Raw genomic sequence first — 18,624 nt, 5'->3', positions numbered from 1 at the left:
GGGTGTTGGGGGTGTTGATGACCAAGTTCTTGGCACTGCAAACTCTTGACATGGCAACGTATAACATTCCATGCGAGAAGACGGGTGTGCTCAAGTCGATGCCGATGTGTTTGAAGGTTTGCCCTTGGGACTTGTTAATGGTCATCGCAAAACAGGGACGAATGGGAAACTGCAGCCTTTTGAATTTGAATGGGAGGTCACTGTCTGAGGGTGCCAGGGGTATCCGTGGTATGAGAGCTGTTCTTCCTGCTTATGGACCGTTCGATATTCGTACTTCTAGGACATTTCGGTGTGGTTTCAATAGTGTGCATCGAGTGCCATTGGTGATGTGAGGCGGGTTTAGTGAGCGAAGTATAATGATTGGGCAGCCTACTTTGAGGAGGAGTTTGTGTGGTGGAAGGCCTGAAACATCAAGGGTGTTGAGGAATTCCGTGGGGAAGTTGAGGGCAGGACTGAAGGAAAAGAAAGAGAAGAAATACTAATTATGTTGACTAAAACAATGTTTATTTACCTATTTTTATACAAAATAGTGATTGTCTGTACAGCAGATGGGTCGTGGAGAAGGTAAGCCTAGTACGAAAGGTTAAAAGTCCAGGAGGATTGTTGTTGGCACAGTGACGACCTGTTAACATGAAGCACTGGCAATATAATCAGCAGTATTTAAGCGGCAGCAGTCAGTAAGTGTTCAGAGTAACACTGTTGGGGTGCAATCAATGTACACCCTTGCTTTCTACTCCAAGAGGGATTTTAACTTTGTCTTATCATCATCAGCTGAGTCATCTTCGGGTTGTGTGGCTGTTAAGGGAAAATCTGTTTCTGAGCTGTCCATGCTGATCTGTGACAGCGTTGAATCATCCAAGGCGTCATCGAATAGGTTGTCAGTGGCAGGAGGGGTTTTCTCTTTAGTGGATGACTCGACAGTAACTTTTGATGGTGTCGACGCTTTCAGTTGAAGAGGGACTTTCTTGGGGGATGGCGTTGTTGGCGGTAGAGTCAGTGCTGGGCGTTTATTTGGACTTGGTTTTGAAATTGTTACTGGTTTAGGCTGGTTGGTAATCAAGCACTTGAGGTGTACTGCTTTAGCAGTGACAGTCTGTATACGATTGGTCAGGGTGTGGCGTGCAACGGCAATTTTAGCAGCTGCCAATGGTTCTTTTTTTTCGAGCAGAATTACCTGGGCATAGGACAACTTCTCATTTGTCATTTCCTCCAAGTCCTTCAGTTGGTTTAAAACGGCCTGTGCTGCGTGTGAAGTCATCTGTAAAGGAAAGAGGCTATTGTGTAAAGCTAGGCTAGTGTGTGGTAAAAGCACATAATAGTAGATTAAAATGGCAGGCTCGGAGGACATTTTTGCAAATTGGATGAATAGTTTTGAATGCTTCTTCTTGTACTGAATCGTATGATACTGGTCATGGTTAGGCACAATGTTTGAGATGATAGCACTAATTTGTTGGAAGAGAAGTTCATCCTGCGAAGGTGTCCCGACTTGTGTCAGGTCATTGATACTTACTATGGTAGATAATAGTGAAGTAGGTGGCTGATGGTGTTGAATAATGGGTGAAAACTGGTGATGATGGAACTGAAAAGGGAAAATGAGAGAATATGGAATTTTGGAAAGCTCACATACATAGGCAAGGGTGTAGGCCTATTACTCATGCTGATATTGTCTGCTGAGCACCTTCTGCGAAGATGTCCTCGGATGTGTTTGGTCATTGATACTTACTATGGTAGATAATGGTGAGACAGCAGCAGGATGATGATGATGGTAAAAACTGGTGATGGTGGAACTGAAAAGGGAAAATGTCAGAATAAATGAATTTTGAAAATACTGAGGCATGGCTGGGTCGGAAGCGATTACTCATGATGATATTGTCCAAGCGCCTTCTGATATCTATATTACGATTTTATGCCTGAATGTTGGCCTACATGGTGAAGTTTACTTACCTCACACTGTGCTGTGGTTAATCGTGTGATGATTGTTGGTAGGAGTCTTAAAGAGCGTGGCCTGGCAGTTGGCGGTACTTAATTCAAGTGGGTTGACTGATGAAACTGATGGAGCTGTAGTAAAAGAAAAATGAGTACATGAGAACTTCTTCGATTTTGTGTTAGGTGTTGTATTACATAAATTGAAGTTGGAATAAATGAGGATTAGGAAGAAGATTACTAATCATGTGCCAGTACCAGTCCAGTGGCAGTGCAAGGTAGGCCGAAAGTACACTACACATGTACTGCACAATGTACATGCATGCACGGATGCATAGGCTATATAGTACAACTTAGAAAGTCATCAAATTCTCTGCCAAGAAAACTCTCTCAACCTTATGACTTTTCATGTACTTTATAATCATACACCCGTCCTCAAAAATATCTTTTACGAATCAACTTGGGGAAATTTCGACTTTGGAGCAAATTTGGATCGTGTCTACCAAGTCATGTTCACAAAGCACGTTCCCGGATTTTATCGGGCATGATGGGTCTGACTTCTAGCACAGATAATTCACTTATTTTTCAATATATTGCAATAAAACTTGCAGAATATGTTTTAAATAACCTATTTTATTGATTTATGTCAAGAAAATATAATTTTGATAACTTTGAAACCTGGTGGACGCTGGTGGACGCTGGTGGACGCTGTTTAGGATGACCCTTCACAAACGAAATCTCATACAATATCAAGCCTAGTACGACCGGCTACCGGTAGAGGCGCTGAGGTCCCAGAAGATTTTCGTTTGTGAACGTACTTTGCGAACATGACTTGGTAGACACGCTCCAAAATTTGCTTCAAAGTCAAAATTTCCCAAGTTGATTCGTGAAAGATATTTTTGAGGACAGGTGTATGATTATAAAGTACATGAAAAGTCATAAGGATATGTTGAGAGAGGTTTTCTTGGCAGAGAATTTGATGACTTTCTAAGTTGTCCGCGAATCGGATACCCAACATTGTGTATATTGCAGACGTGCAGTCAACTGTCAACAGTGGTTTGTTTTGCAGAAAATGCAGGACAGCCAAGGCCAATCTATGCATGTAAGGATGCACACCTATTTGCATGGTGCTTTATTCCTGATATTTTTATATATATAGTGTAAGTTATTTATGTAGACACTCACCTAAGACACTAAAAGAACCGACTTTCAAAACGGCCTTTCAACACACGTTTTTTCCCCGACGCTTTTTATGAAATATCCCAAACCATGTCCCTTAGTTGATCACATCATGAGTTAAAAATAGAATGGGGCACACAAAGGGGTAGTACCTAAAAAGTCCACTCTCCATAGTTATTTCCAGAGCGTGATCCTATCATATCAGCTTATCATATCAGCTTCTAACACTAATAATGATGTTTTGAACAAAAAACCACAGGCAATCATGACTGTAAGGCTAACGTAAAACATCACGATCCCCCAGTTTCCAAGAAAGGCCCCATTGCAATTGCACTTTATGAAATACCCCAAACAATACCCCAAACCATGTCCCTGAGTTTGGTGTTGGGAGTTGGGAGAATTGAGTGGTCAAAATTAAAACCCTTATTGTGACCCCCTAAAGTCAAAATATTGCATTTTTTTCCCGCAAACAACCCAGTGTAACCAACAAACGTTGTATTGGTATGGAGTGTCACAGCCTAAGCATGGCCAATCTTCAGAAGGAGTGTGCGCAAGAAACGGTCTTCTCTCTTATAATATAGATTTATTTAGATGAACTTTTAATCTCTCTAAGGAAATCAGGTTTAGGATGTTATGTTGGTTAAATTTTTTGTGGCGCATTTGCTTATGCAGATGATATTATTATTTTATCTCCTACAGTTAGTGCTTTAAAAAAGATGCTTAAGATTGCCTCTAGCTTTACAATAGAATTTAATATAACATTTAATGCAACGAAAACGAAACTCCTTGTTTTTGGAGAAGTAGTTAATGTTCACATTGAATTTGAAGGGACTGTGTTAAGACCATCACTATCAGAAGTGCATTTAGGAATTTTACTCGGGATGAATATTATGCAGCAAAAAATTCAAGCCTCTGTCAATGATTTATATAAGAGAACAAACATGTTATTATCACAATTTCGTTATACTAATCCTGATGTAAAATATCGCCTGTTCAAAAGTTATTGTATGTCATTATATGGTTTTCAAAGCTGGTATCTCTCCACACCTTTTGTGCAGAATTTGTATATAGCATGGAGGAAGTGTATCCGTTTATTAATGTTCTTACCATATCGCACCCATAATGAGCTCCTTCCATCGATTGTAAATGATTGTTGTATTCAAGCCCAGGTTGAAAAAAGATTTATTAGATATTTTGATGTGCTTTTTAAATCTGATAATGTGTATATTTCTCTCTGTAAGTCACTTTGTGTGAAAGGTTGTCGTTCTGCTTTAGGAAAATCATTTAACCTTCTGTGCAGTAAATATGAAATCAATCGTTTTAGCAAATGGAATAAGGATGTCTCACTGACTAAGATTAATGTTACCTATAATAATAATGTTGTCCCAGTAGGTCTTCAAATTCGTGAACTATTATATATGAGAGACAACGAGTCTAATATCTTAAATAAGGAGGAATGTAATGACATTATTAACTTCTTGTGCATTAACTAGTTAATAACAATGTTAGCTTATTAGTAGTCTGAAAATTGCACTGCACTTGGCACTTCGCACAAACTTACTCTGTAATTCTGTACATAAGTACGAAATAAATATATATATATGCCACCGACAGGAAATCTAGAAGGTGGTGGGTGAGGCTCTTCCTCAACTTTCTCAATGCTGCCTTGGTAAATAGTTACATCATTTACAAGCAGAGCTTCTTTCTGATCAACAACCCCATGCCTCAGAAAGCTGTCAAGCCCCTCCCCTGTCAGTGAAGATGTTCGGTTGTCAGATTATCCATAGTCTGTGTGGCAATTTCACTTGCAAGAAATTGCTTGGCCGTAGACCACTGATTGCTTCACCAGGACTCTTGTTGAGGAAAGAGCACAAATCTGTCAACCTGGCTGACAAGAATGATATGAAGAGGGGTAGATGTCACTTTTGTTGTCTGGGAAATGGAGCAGCTGCCAGACGTGTTGAAACGGTCTTTGGTTGTGAACCATGTAGGACGCGCCTCTGCAGGGATGGATGTCATGATGACTATCATAGGGAGGAGTTTGGAGCTTTGTATGGACAGTAGGAGTAGTAGGAGTGTGTTTCTAATCATTCTGGTGTAAATATTGTGAGGTTTTCAAAGACAGTTTCATGTTATTGACGTTTTGGATTATTTTACATTTTTGGACGCCTCGGGCGTCACAGTATAGTGGATATAAAACACTCATAAAACTTTTTTTGGATGTGCTATGACAATTTCCTTGCTACACAGGACAGTCAGGATCATTTACAATATGTTTCAAGTGAAAAAACAGGAAGAAAAAGACAAGAAGAGTGAGTAATTTCAAAGTAAAGTAATTTTTTTATGTTTATCGTTAACAATTTATGCTAATAGCACTAATTAATAATGCATGAACATGTAAATTACTAACAAAATAATTTTTTTCAGAGACTACAACGAATACCATTTCAGGAAATGTATACATTTAATATATTTCAACCAGTCTGCTTTGCCCTAAAAATAAAATAAAATATGCTTTACCTTACTCTGAAAAAATATGAAAAATCCTGATTAATTCGGCTTTTTAAGGGTCAAGTTGCGTCCAGTAAAGGGATGCACAATATTGGGATGAAGGTTCCTATATGCAGCATCACCTTGAACAACATAATTTTGTTGTAGTTGATCAAGGAATTCAATAAGCTCCTGGGACCACTCGGCTGCTGTTTTGTCGTGGGTAGATCCAGGGAGTCCAGTCAGGATATAGCGAATCCGTCCATGTTTATCGTCGATGTATTGTGCATTAATGGAATCGCATGACTTGCCATTCCGGCCACAGAAATAGGCGTCTCCTCCATGGTCAGGACCCTGCACCTTAATGATGACACCATCGATATACAGGATTACATGCTTTTCAACACCGTCGACATCCACAAGAACAGTGCTCAACTGTTGAAGTTGATTTGCTGGAGGGAAAGCAACATATCGGTGACAATTGTCCATGAAAAAATTTACTACTTCCCTTCCATGTAATACGGCAGTTGATTTGCTAATCCCCTGAGTGTACCCAAATTGACGGTGGTATCCCCCAGATGCAAGATAAAGTAAAAATGTCTCCATCCTCTTCCGTGAAGTTTCGTAAAACATGTTGCCATGGTTACTCCATGCATGGTATCCCCCTGCTATGACCTCAAACTGGTCCTCGGATAATCTCAAATGTTTATAAACTGGTTCACTGCTAAAAGCAGGCCTCCTTACATGGTTTTCTTCTCTTCTGTTTGCAGCTACAGCTTGAAAAACTGGCATGAAAATCATGGCTGCTTCCTTTCTGAACAAAACGTTCTTAGTCCAAGACTTGACCTCTCACGAGGTTAACTCCGAGTTAACTCCTAGGGGATAACTCAACTTTAGTGTAATTTGTAATGATTTGAAGTTTGAAACTGGCTGTTTGCTAAGATTGATTCAATCCCAGAGTAATCTTTTCTCATTAATCTGAGTTTACTCGGAGTAAACTTTGGGTTAACCCTCTGATTATCCATGGATGATCTAACTCGAAGGGGGAGGTCAAATCTTGGGTTGAAAAAGGATAAGAGTTGAGTTAACCTCTTAAATACTGGCGACCGACAAGTCGGTCGTTCTCAAATAAGGTTTTTCACCAGCGACCGACAAGTCGGTCGCAAAAGAATTTGTTTCTCTTGAGCCTGGTACGCCCAACTATTCCTTGTTTTACCGTGTTTGATGTTCGTTAGGGCCAGTTACACCTTTGCCTGGATAGATGGTGCCTCGGTTTTGGGTTTTGGCGGCTGTATGCCAGCTCTATACACAGTTATACACAGGGCAAGTCAAACCAATTTTACCACGTGGTGGAACATTTTCGAATCGTTTTCTGTTACATGTAGATATGAGTAGGCGCAAGTTTGGGTTAGATGAGGCTGTTTCTCGTATTTTGGAGGACTCCCAAGAGTATGAGAGCAGTGGGGAGGAGAATCTTGAAGGTGATGACGACCTTGATGATACTGATTTGCGTCTACCGAATGATGTTATGCATGATGATTTGGATGATGATCGCGCAGGCAGAGATGCCAATTTTGATGATTTTAGTGATGATGAGTGGGATCCAGAAGACCTCATTCCTCTTGCCCGACTAATTTCAACCCCGGGGGCGAGCACCTCCACCCCAGTCGCCAGTACGTCCACCCCGGTCCCAAGCACCTCCACCCCGGCCCCAAGCACCAGAAGGCCTACAACTGAGGCTAAGGCCTCTCCTGTTCGTCCACACTTTGGAGGACGTCGTGGAACTGTACGCATGCCCCTTCCTGTCCCTGATTCTGATGAAGATGAGCCGGTTGATGATGATGACGGAAATGATGGTCCTGGTGATTTGAATGTTGACGACGATGGAGATGATGGTCCTGATGAAGGGGATGTTGACGACGATGGAGATGATGGTTCTGGTGATGGGGATGATGACGGCGATGGTGGTCCTAGTGATGGGGATGATGACAGCGACAGATCTGATGGTGGTGACGATTGGGTCATTCCAGATCTAAATTGGAGGCCGGCGGCGATGCAACCACCGACTGTCCACGCATTTACTGGTAATCATGGTATACATGTCAACACCCAAAATTTCGAGCCAATAAACTACTTTGAACTGTTCATTGGTAATAACATCATAGATCACATCGTTGCCCAAACCAATCTGTATGCGACCGAATTCATTGATGGCAAGGGGGGGGGGGTAGAGATGCTGTACCCCCTCAGTCTCTTGTCCGTGCCTGGAGGGATGTCGACAGGTCAGAAATGAAGAGGTTCATGGGACTGGTTTTGCTCATGGGAATCATAAGGAAGCCAGTGATTCATTTATATTGGTCTACAGATCCTCTGTACAGAACCCCTATCTTCGGACAGATCATGTCACGAAATAGGTTTCAATTGATTCTAAAGTTCTTCCACTTGAATGAAACTGCAAATGAGCCAAATCGAAACGACCCGAACCGTGATCGTCTCTACAAACTACGCCCCCTCCTCACCCACCTCTCTGACGTCTTCCAAGAAATTTACACCCCATCGGCGAACATTGCAATTGATGAGTCCCTACTTCTGTGGAAGGGAAGGCTGGTTTTTTGCCAGTATATCCCTTTGAAGCGTGCACGGTTTGGGATAAAGATCTATTTGCTCTGCGAATCCTCATCTGGGTACACCTTCCGCATGCGAATCTACTCTGGTAGAGAGGATCCTACTCACGACTTGCAGAACGCTCTCCCTCGGACAATTGCTGACTTCAACAAGCCGGAGAAGATGGTCGTTTATCTGATGCTTCCAATTCTAGATCAAGGGTACAAGCTTAACGTAGATAATTTCTACACTACGCACAGGTTGTTTGCGTACCTCCATTACAGAGAAACAAATGCTTGTGGAACGATGCACAAGAACTACCTCGACAGAATGATTCGGAACACCAACATTCCAGCTGGAGAGACAAGAGGATGGCGTTCTGACCAACTCTTGTGTATAAAGTTCCGTGACAAGAAGGTGGTCCACATGCTGAGCACAATCCATACTGAGGAAACTGTCCCCGTCAGAGCTCCAGGTCAATGACGCAACGATGCCCCAAGACTTCGGAAGCCAGTAGCAGTCACCGACTACAATGTTTCAATGGGTGGTGTTGATTTTCAAGATCAAATATCCTTTACAAAATAGTAAAAGTACAGGTTCAATAACTTTTATACCTCTCAATTTCTAATCATATCTTATCATATACTTTCCTTGACCAATGCGCACATTATAAAACCCTACAATGCAGCCAGAAAGACGGTGAAGTGGTACAAAAAGCTGACGTTTCACCTGATACAAGTTGCTCTACTCAATGCCCACATCGTCTACCAGAAAGACGGAAACAAGAAGCCATTCCTGAACTTCTCACGTGATGTATGTTCGAGATTCCTTGAGAAAAAAAGGAACAATGTTTATGACAGATACAACATGTGTTACATTTGTCTTCTTCATCTTTCAGGTCATTGCATCCCTTGTCTTCCCCGGAGACCATGATCAACAAGCTGCTGCTGCTGACGACCAGAGAGTTGAAACGGTCATTCGTCTGACTGAACGTCACTTTATATCAAGGAAACCTGACAGCGACACGTGGAAAAAACCTGTTGCAAGATGCAAAGTTTGCTCCTCAAGAGGCATCCGTCGTGTCAGCAAGTTCATCTGTGCACAATGTCCGAGTCAGCCAGGGCTGTGCATTGAGGAATGCTTCGAAGTTTACCACACCAAACGTAGATACTGGGAAGTGTAAGGACTGTCTGGACTGTCAATAAGTTTGGCATTTGATGTGGACTAAAAAGTGTAAAAAATCAGGCTGAAATCCCGCCAAAATCAGGAAACCAATCACTTATCGATCACTTATCGATCACTGATCAATAATCGATCAATCACTGATCAGCTAGGAGTGAAGAAGGATGGATGTCCTGTCCATATGTAGTGAAGATATGTGCTGATAGAGTGAAGAAAACGTAAGAAATCTGCTCATTTCTGGACTGATTGGTTATTGATCAGTAATCGATATGCAACCAATCACCTGTTGATCAGACCTATCAATAATGATTCTTTGTTCAGGAAGGAATAAAAGAAGTCATAGTTTACAAAAAAAATCATTGTTTCATTATGAAAATCACAAAAATCAAAAAACCAATCAATCGATATTGGTAATTGATCACCAATTTACAGATACGAGCTAGCAACCAATACCAATCGATAGCCCTATCTTTCCCCTTTCCAAAAATGTATACTTTATTGGGTCTATCTCCAAAGATTTGGTTGCTACGGATTTTACAAACAAACTATATCAAATCTTGAAAAATGCCAAAAATACCCTGGTATTCTGGGGACATTTAGCCCTGGTACTGAAGAGGTTAACTAGAGTTGAGTTAACTGAACTCAACTAAACTCGACATTTGACCTCACCCATTGCCATTGATTTAAAATGTACAGTGCTGGAAGCATTTTTGTTTTTTTATTCCAGAACTTGGAAGTAGAAGTCGGATGCAGTGCCGACAATATATGACTCTGCTCAGACAGCTAAGCCTTCTGGACCCCCACCTTTTGACATGTCGGAGGAGCCAGCAGCGCAGGAGCCAGCAGTGCAATCACGGCCATCCGACTACTTAAAAAGAAGGGAGAGAACACGTGTAAGTGTAGGCCTATCGTATAATGTTGCTGATACATCGCAATAATTGAAGACATGGTATATTGTCTTATCATGAGTCATGTTTGTAATGATTTTTTAACTTTTTCACCACCACTTCCCGGTTTACCGGGCTGACGATCTATTTGAATTTCGCGCCAATCCCACTAACTGCGTAGTCACGGACATCGCGAGTTCTCGCGTTATTTGCAATGATAATGGCTGACACTTCGATTTGCCGTTTAGTTTGTGGATTTAGATCGAGATTTGAGCGATTTATAAGTACTTTGGTGACAGTTTGTTTGTTTACATTTGAAGAGATTTAAAAATGGCGAATGTTGACTTTGGTGGCCAGGACTTTGATGCTTCTGGGGATGATTCCGACGGAGATAACGATGCCGTTGCTCCCAGAAATAACTTTCTCAATGCAAATGTACGTGTAGATCCTTTTGCCGGATTAGGGGACCTGTTTTTGGACAGTGATGATGAAGAAGATGAGGATTTTTTTGGTTTCCCTGGCAACGTTGGAGATGTTCCTGATTTGAATTGGAGGAACCGTTTGAAACCTATTGATAGAGTTAACTTTGAGGAAACCCCTGGTCCTACCATTCAAAACCCCCCAGGCAATGGTTTGGCTATTGATTATTTTCAACTATTCTTTGATGATGCTTTCTTGGACAAGATTAGAATCCTTACCAATCTGAATGCCAGTCGTAAGAAACACCGTGACCCTGACGCAAACAAGTCTGCATGGAAAGAGATTGAATCCACTGCTGAACTCAAGGCATTCTTTGGCATGTTATTATTCATAGAGAAGTACTTAGATTGTAGGATTGAGAGTGTGTGGGATAATGAAAGGGACAATTTCATGATGTCATTTCCAGGGCTCTCCCTTATCATGGGGCGTCGGCGCTTCACGCAAATTTTGCGGTACTTGCACTTTTGTGATGAAGACAAGGCAAGGGACCAGGACCAAACAGCTGATAAACTATATAAACTGAAGCCTCTGCTGTTACATCTCAAGAAAGCTTTCATGGATAACTTTGTTCCAGAAAGAGAGATGGCTATAGATGAATGCATGGTGCCATTCAAGGGCCGATTGGGTATGAAACAGTACATGAAAGACAAGCCCGTAAAGTGGGGTATCAAGGTGTGGATGCTAGCTGAGAGCAAGACTGGCTACAATTATAACTTTGAGGTTTATGTGGGGAGGAATATGAACAATGATGCCTATCCTAATGTTGGCCTGGGGGAAACAGTATGCCTCAGCCTGACAGAGCCCATCTCTCAGAAGGGCTATCACATTTATATAGATAGGTTTTATACTAGTCCTGCACTGATGTACCATACCCTGCAGAGGGAGCTTTACTTCTGTGGTACAGTTCAACCAAACAGAAGGCAGTTTCCAGATGTTCTCAAGAAGACCAAGCCTCAAGCAACTAGAATGGCTCGAGGTGATCTCCTAGTGGAGAGTGGATGCAGTTACTGGGATGGTTGTGACAACTTGGAAGGACAATCGGGTGGTGTATTACTTGTCGACAATTCATGATCCAGAGCAAGCTGGGTTGACTGTTACCAGGCGTTACAAGCAGGGGGAGGCCTTAGAAAAAGCAGCCAATCCTAGTGTGGAGGACTATAATAAGTACATGGGGGGTTTTGACCTCAACGACAAAATGACAAAAATTGATAGATCAAGAAAGACGTACCATTGGTACAATCGGATTTCCAGGAAGAGTCTGATGTGGGCAGTCTTTAATGCCTATATCATAGAAGGCTTCTTTGTCAATCACAGCCCCCCAGGGAAGAGGAAGAGAGATTTTGAGGAGTTCTTTTTGGAAGTAATTCATCAGCCTGTGGGTACATACAGTGGTCGGACGAGGAAGAGGTCTTTCGGAGCGGGAAATCCGATTACCAGAATGGATGGACAGGGCCATGAGCCCGTGATCCCTGAGGATGCCACAACAGATAACTTGTGTGTTGTGTGCTTGGAAAGGCACTCTACACAGCTGTTTCAGCTAAGCCTAAACATGACATCGAAATAAACCATTCTGCCTACTAGCCTGCTGCCCAACGATTGGTCCATGCGAAAAGCCTGTTAACCGCTATGTAAACATTGTCGCCAATACACATCTCGCACATTATCGCAATACCCATTCAGCCAAAGGGTTAATGCATTGGCATCGTTCAAACATCAGCGCGCTTCTGTACACGTGCTCGAATTAGATACGACGGTTTTCATTGGCTCATAAGTTGTGTTACATGACCATTCACCCGGCTTGAAAATTTCATGAAATTTGGACCAAAATTAACGAAACAGTGGCGATTTCCATGCTTTTTATCGATTTTTCGACAAGTTACAGATTTCGGAATTCTTCAAGACTAGATAGCCAGGTAGGCATAATATCATATATCATAAATACCCCGGCTGTTTTGCATAACTCATTTCAGTTTCGTACAGAATCGTGCGTTTATTCTGAAATTTCTCAAACTTTGATCTGCTCAAATTCAAAATGGCCGACTTGCAGACGGAGATTGAGATGGGGTGCCAAGTTCATCGGACAACATCGAATTCCCTTGATCGTTATTTAGCAAAACGAGTTACTTCCAGTATTCATTTAAATCTTTACTTTTAAAATATATATCTATTTTATGTTAGTTTGCTGTATATTCATGCAGAAAATGCATTTGAAGAACAAATGTCTAAAAATAGTTGAGTTTTGAAGTTCGATGGTCGGGTCTATTTTGGTGAAAGGGGTACAGCATGGGTAATAGTACAATAATAAGTCATGATCGTGCTTATGAACAAGCCATGAGTTAGCATATACCATAGTTTATGTTGAAAATATCTTTACAGATGTAATTGATAAATATAGTCTTAAGAATTCGCCAAATATAGAAAAGTTCTTGGTATATCATCCACCTGTTAGCAAAATGAACTCGCCCATTGACCCACATTCCAGTTTGTTGCTGTATTTTTGTACAGGGTGTTTCCAAAACAGTGCCTTTTTTTGACTGGTAAACATTCCTTCAGTTACTAAAATGCCTTTTTCTTTAATTTCAGCTGGTTGCATGGTGTGTACTGCAGATAACTTCTCGACTTAATCCGGCTTATGTGATGCTTTAGTTGATTCGAGAGGCTACATGTATATAGGCCCAGTACGTCGACATCATTGATCCGGCAGTGAACAAGATAAATGGTAAGTTAAGCGATGTTTCCCTTCATCTATGTATTCACAAACAGATGATTGAAATCATTATACTGTATTCCCGTATGCTTTGTATGCATGTATTCTATTCTAATAAATTACTCTTTATTTCAGGTTCAGCCTCCAAGATGTGTCACCAGAAATGCAACCGACATTATAGACAGGCGTGATTACTACTCTGATTTTGGATTGATGGTAAGTTCCGAGGCTATTTTGATTGCAATTAAATATTATTTGAATCTACATTGAAATAAAAGTGGACATCTGTAGGATACTTCCTTTCTTTCTCTAGATTCAACACTGGTCAGTGTCAGAATTGAATTAGAATAGAAGCTGTGTCTGTTGGAGCCACCCCCAGTTAACCCCCCCCCCCCCCTCCCCCATTTAGCCACTGCCATTATAGCTGCGCTTACACCACGAAATATTGGTGGACCAATTGCACTTACACCACCACATTGCCGCGACAAATTGGTTCGGCAATCCATTGCCGATACAAATTGCCGAGCGAATTTGTCCCACCAAGCTTGATGGTCCAAATTCGCCCGGCTTGTTAAAAGCTCGGCTTTGTCGTGGTGTACGCGCAAATGGTTCGGCAATTAGCTAGTTAGATGGTTCGGCTCCAGGCGGCGCTTTCGAAATGGCGCTTTCTGCCAAGGCTTTCCGCGTTCTGCTTATTGTTTGCGCGCCATCTGTAGCCGGATTTTATAACTAGCTGCAGCGCTGGTGTAAGCGCTTGGTGGATTTTCGATGGTGCGGCATTGGTTCCCGAACCAAGATTGGTGGTCCATTTTCAGGTGGTGTAAGTGCGGCTTATGTTTACACTCGCCTTTACAATTCCAGGTATACTCGTCCTCAAAGTGGACCTGACTAGGAATGATGATGGTGACTTCCCTCCTCAGAAAAAAGCTCGGTTGGATTCGAAAGTTGGTGCAGGCGGTCATAAGCGATATTTTGGTCGTAAACGCAAGAAGTCCAAGAAATCCATTGACAAATCAGGAAAAAGGTATATTCAATGTCGGTGACACGTGTTTGTTCAGATTGGACTCAAAAGTTTATCTTGGAACCGTTCTTAGTCAAGTTGATGAACATCATTTCCAAATTGAGGACTATACAGGAACAGTGCGCACCTTCATTTGTCTGTCACTTTTATTAAAAGAAAGTTAAAGTTGAAACTTCTATAGCAAGGAATATGAAGATGTGAACTTTGTATTATTATTTTTTGAATGTATGAGTCTATTGAATGTAAATTAAATGTATATTGTGAATAATTAATAATAATAATATTGTGTACATTGAAATCATGACTTTTAATTTTTGTGTACTGGTACTGCCTTGATATGTTGTCCTCTGTGACTGTTGTCTCATCTCTCGGAATAACAAGACCCCAAGCTGGATGAGACACCTACATCCCCTGGATATAAAAGATAGGTTGTGACATAATGTCCTCTGTGACTGTTGTCTCATCTCTCTTAATAACAAGGCCTCAAGCGGGATGAGACAACTACATCCCTTGCCTATGATAATAAAGGTTGTAACATATAATGTCCTCTGTGACTGTTGTCTCATCTCTCGGAATAACAAGGCCTCAAGCTGGATGAGACAACTACATCCCTTGCCTATGATAATAAAGGTTGTGACATGTCCTTGGTGACTGTTGTCTCAACTTCACTCCCGGAATTACAAGACCCTAAGCTGGATGAGACACCCGTTGTCCTGCCTATGATATCATAGGTTGTGACCTGTCGATTTTTGCAACTAACTGTCTCATCTTGGTAGGTCTACAATAGGACACATTTGTCCTGCCTATATATACTATAGGTTAAGACCTGTTCTTTGCAACTAGTATTTGTCTCATTTGTGTACAACAGGGCACCAATCTTTCATACCACAACATAAGTAATGGGCATGGCATTTTCAAATGACGACCATTCTTCACAACGAATAACGAAGTAGGCCCTTTTAAAATGCCTTTTATTTGTCTTTGCCTGAGTGCAAACCTAATCTAATCACAGCCATACAAAGCTATGTTATATGAATTGGTATCTGGGCTGAAACATAATAGAGGTGCAAACAATCATCAATATTTTTACAGAAAAACCCCATCAAAGTCATCTTTTATACACTACACAGTGCAGGCCCAAGCATATCTAAGATGGCAGCCGGAATATAATACACAAAGCTTGGTTCAGGTCAAGTTGGTTCTAATAAACGCATGCAATCTTAATTACTACTAACACAATTAAAGGCGTTTTTACACGGTGCGGGTTCAAGCCGGATCGAGACTAGTTCAGGTACCAGCCGGTTTATTTTCCCTCGTGTAAAAGCGAACCTACCGTCCTGAACCCTCCTGGTCCGAGGCGGGTTCCGATTGCCGGTCTCGGGTCGGTGCAGGCCGGTGTAGGCCGGTGGAGGAGGGTTTATTTATGAGTGTAAAAGCGAACTGGCTCCGAGCCGGTTTGCACACGGTACTCGCGTGACGTCATTCGCGGGAATAGCTGCCGTGTTCCTTGCATGAAATTTTCCGCGGAAAGAAATTGCTGTGACATCTTCAATTTATCGAGAGATTTTGTCGAGTTTATCAATTATTTCGTCAGTTTAGTTAATCAGATATGGCTGATGATAGAGGGACGTCGTGGAGCGACCAGGAGACTACGGTATTGATCGAAATATGGGGCGACAGTACCATCCAGAGGGCACTTGATGGTGCCAAACATAACTCTAAAGTGTACGAGAGGGTCTCGGCACGTATGCAGATACGTGGTTACAAAGATAGGACTGCATTGAAATGTCAGAACAAGATGAAGAGACTAAAAGAAAAATACAGGGAGGAGCTGAAAAGAGTAAATAAGTCTGGCGCTGGTGGCAGGATCAACATGTGGCGGTTTTTCGATCCAATAGATGCAATAATTGGGGATCGCCCAACATGTACGCCCCCAGTGTTGTTGCAGACAGGGAGATTGTCTGTTAGGAGCCCAACTCCAAGCAGTTCAAACTTGGGAAGTGATGAGGCTGGCGACGATGAGGAGCCCGCGGACGAAGATGGCAGCTGTAGCTTCGCAGAGCAACAGGCCAATATGAATAATACCAGTACATCATCAGGAGCTGGGAATCAGACGGATTTAGGTACTAAAAAATGCTAACTTTTAGGCCTTTTCCATGTATAATCCATGCTTTTTATTTTTTTTGCAGGGACCAGTCTTTTGGGTACCCTACCGGTAAATTACGGATGATCTTTCAGTTTGAAAACCAACTAACCTGATTTATCGTTACTCATTGACATTCCATTTCTTGTTCGTTGTCGTACTAACTTTTAATACTAAATATTAAATACAGTTATGCTTGTTGGTTCAAGCCTTGGGACCCATTTGAACATGACCCAGAGGTTCCATTTGTTCAACATGCAACTAGATTCCAAAGCTGTTCTTCTTTCTAGTACATAATTCCTGTCTCTCATTTCAATTATTTTGACAACTTTAGTACATTGATCGTCATCATTTATCTTACACTTATCCCACTTGCCTTGTCAAGTTATGATTTTCAATACTAGGGTTAGGCTCCCTTTTAGCTTATCTGTTGGAATTCAAATAAAGGAGTAATCTGAAAAATGTTTCAACACTATGTTGAGAAAATTCAAATCAAATGTAATGGTTACTATTTCAAGATAAGCAAGCCCTATTTAAAAGTATTTTGTTAAAATAATTGTACATGACATGATAAAATAGTAAACGTATATTTCTGCCTATTCCAGATGACATGACATTGCCAGAACTAAATGGTGATGAACCCACACCTGACACTAGTACTAGTAGTGTTGCTAGTGCCACTGCTATTGTGAGTAAGCCCAGGGAAAAGCGCAAGCTTAAGCAACCTGAACAAGACCCTGGTACTGGTAAATCTAGTAAAAAGTCCCTGGCAGCAGCAGATGTGAGTCGGCTCATTGATATCTTCACATCAAGTCAAAGAGAAAGTGATGGCAAATTCCTAGTTATGGAGGAAAGACGAATTGCTGCAGAGAGGGAGATGGAGCAGGCCCGCTTGGAGACAATGAAGCAGGTATAAACATAGTACAACATGAGTGAAGCATTTTTTGTCATTTATGGTAGTCTTTATTGACATAACTGCATAATTGATACAGTGCAATTTCTATTCAGTGACCTAATATGCAGTTTTCAAACAGCCTGAAAGGTACAATTTGTCTCTTCACTTCACTTGGTCAAACAATGTCAAAGGAAATTGCATAGTAAAACCAAAGTCGTCTGATGTTCAGAAATGCCGGCCCAACTATCATGCCTTTCCCGTGTAGTCAGACACAAGTACATGGATAATGTAGTAATAATTGATACTGTATTGATACTGACGAGGAGTATCCTAGTTGGAAGAATTTATTAGTGAAGGCAATAAGAATTAAGATACTCTTTACGTCATTTTCAAATTTAGTTGAACCAGAAACATCACTGGCAGAGTTCATGTTACCAAACACATTGGCATTATTTCTAAAAGCACTCTGTTCAATTTCATGAGTATTTTAAAACAATTATGTATTTTCTTTCAGATGGAGGCAAAGCGAGCAGAAATGGACATGCAGATGCGTGCTCAAGAGCAAAAACATGAACAACGCATGATGGAGATGATGATGATGTTCATGAATGGTTCAGCTGCACAAGCTCCTGCGATGACCATGGCAGCACCTCAGAATCATGGCCACACTTACCAGAGTGCAGCGTCAGTTCAGCAGCGACAACGGCCACCGGTACATGTAGCTCGAGATACATCCTTGCAGACTGGAGTTAAAAGCCAGTCTTTCTCTAATATTCCCCCATTTTCGACCTATGGGCCATACCAAAACCAATAACGTAAAAGAAACACCGCAATGAAAGAAAAACTGCTCATCAATATACATACATGTAGTTGAAACTGAGAGTCTGACATGGACTGACAATAGCCTTGTCCACATTTTTCAGAAATGTTCTGATTTTCAAGATATTTGAACAATTTTGATGAAACCTACCTCAAATGAATCTTCCCAGAGATTCTCAGCATTCTATTTCTATTCCATTCCAAAGTGTGTATTGACCACAACAATGGAATAGAATGCTGGGACTTTCTGATAAGATTCATTTGAGGTAGGTTTCATCAAAATTGTTCAGATAT

The 18,624-nt window shown here is 41.3% G+C and overlaps 3 protein-coding genes across 3 annotated transcripts; 2 read left to right on the top strand and 1 right to left on the bottom strand.

Moving 5' to 3' along the window:
* Nucleotides 1-549: 549 nt before the first annotated feature.
* On the bottom strand, nt 550-1,955 carry LOC135489053 (uncharacterized). The gene is made up of 4 exons (XM_064774148.1): nt 1,945-1,955; nt 1,724-1,787; nt 1,511-1,579; nt 550-1,258 (listed from the first exon to the last, which is right to left on the bottom strand). The coding sequence occupies exon 4, from the start codon at nt 1,256-1,258 to the stop codon at nt 731-733; it is 528 nt and encodes a 175-aa protein (XP_064630218.1). The 5' UTR covers nt 1,511-1,579; nt 1,724-1,787; nt 1,945-1,955; the 3' UTR covers nt 550-730.
* An 8,539-nt stretch (nt 1,956-10,494) lies between these two features.
* On the top strand, nt 10,495-13,800 carry LOC135489574 (piggyBac transposable element-derived protein 4-like). The gene is made up of 3 exons (XM_064774975.1): nt 10,495-12,658; nt 13,329-13,464; nt 13,588-13,800. The coding sequence occupies exon 1, from the start codon at nt 10,596-10,598 to the stop codon at nt 11,814-11,816; it is 1,221 nt and encodes a 406-aa protein (XP_064631045.1). The 5' UTR covers nt 10,495-10,595; the 3' UTR covers nt 11,817-12,658; nt 13,329-13,464; nt 13,588-13,800.
* A 1,923-nt stretch (nt 13,801-15,723) lies between these two features.
* Nucleotides 15,724-18,572, top strand: LOC135489676 (uncharacterized). Its single transcript, XM_064775150.1, has 3 exons — nt 15,724-16,596; nt 17,222-17,526; nt 18,026-18,572. The coding sequence occupies exons 1-3, from the start codon at nt 16,083-16,085 to the stop codon at nt 18,323-18,325; spliced, it is 1,119 nt and encodes a 372-aa protein (XP_064631220.1). The 5' UTR covers nt 15,724-16,082; the 3' UTR covers nt 18,326-18,572.
* Nucleotides 18,573-18,624: the final 52 nt, after the last annotated feature.

This window comes from Lineus longissimus, chromosome 6 (assembly GCF_910592395.1).
Source record: "Lineus longissimus chromosome 6, tnLinLong1.2, whole genome shotgun sequence".
Taxonomy (NCBI): Eukaryota; Metazoa; Nemertea; class Pilidiophora; order Heteronemertea; family Lineidae; genus Lineus; species Lineus longissimus.
Note: the sequence above shows the minus strand (reverse complement) of the source record. Positions and strands in the feature narration are given on the sequence as shown.

Excerpts from the sequence above, each read along its gene's own strand:
- LOC135489676 (XM_064775150.1), top strand. The coding sequence starts at position 16,083 with ATGGCTGATGATAGAGGGACGTCGTGGAGCGACCAGGAGACTACGGTA. Across the intron at positions 16,597-17,221 it reads TGGGAATCAGACGGATTTAG|ATGACATGACATTGCCAGAA; the intron begins GTACTAAAAAAT and ends TGCCTATTCCAG. Across the intron at positions 17,527-18,025 it reads GCTTGGAGACAATGAAGCAG|ATGGAGGCAAAGCGAGCAGA; the intron begins GTATAAACATAG and ends ATTTTCTTTCAG.
- LOC135489053 (XM_064774148.1), bottom strand. The coding sequence starts at position 1,258 with ATGACTTCACACGCAGCACAGGCCGTTTTAAACCAACTGAAGGACTTG.
- LOC135489574 (XM_064774975.1), top strand. The coding sequence starts at position 10,596 with ATGGCGAATGTTGACTTTGGTGGCCAGGACTTTGATGCTTCTGGGGAT.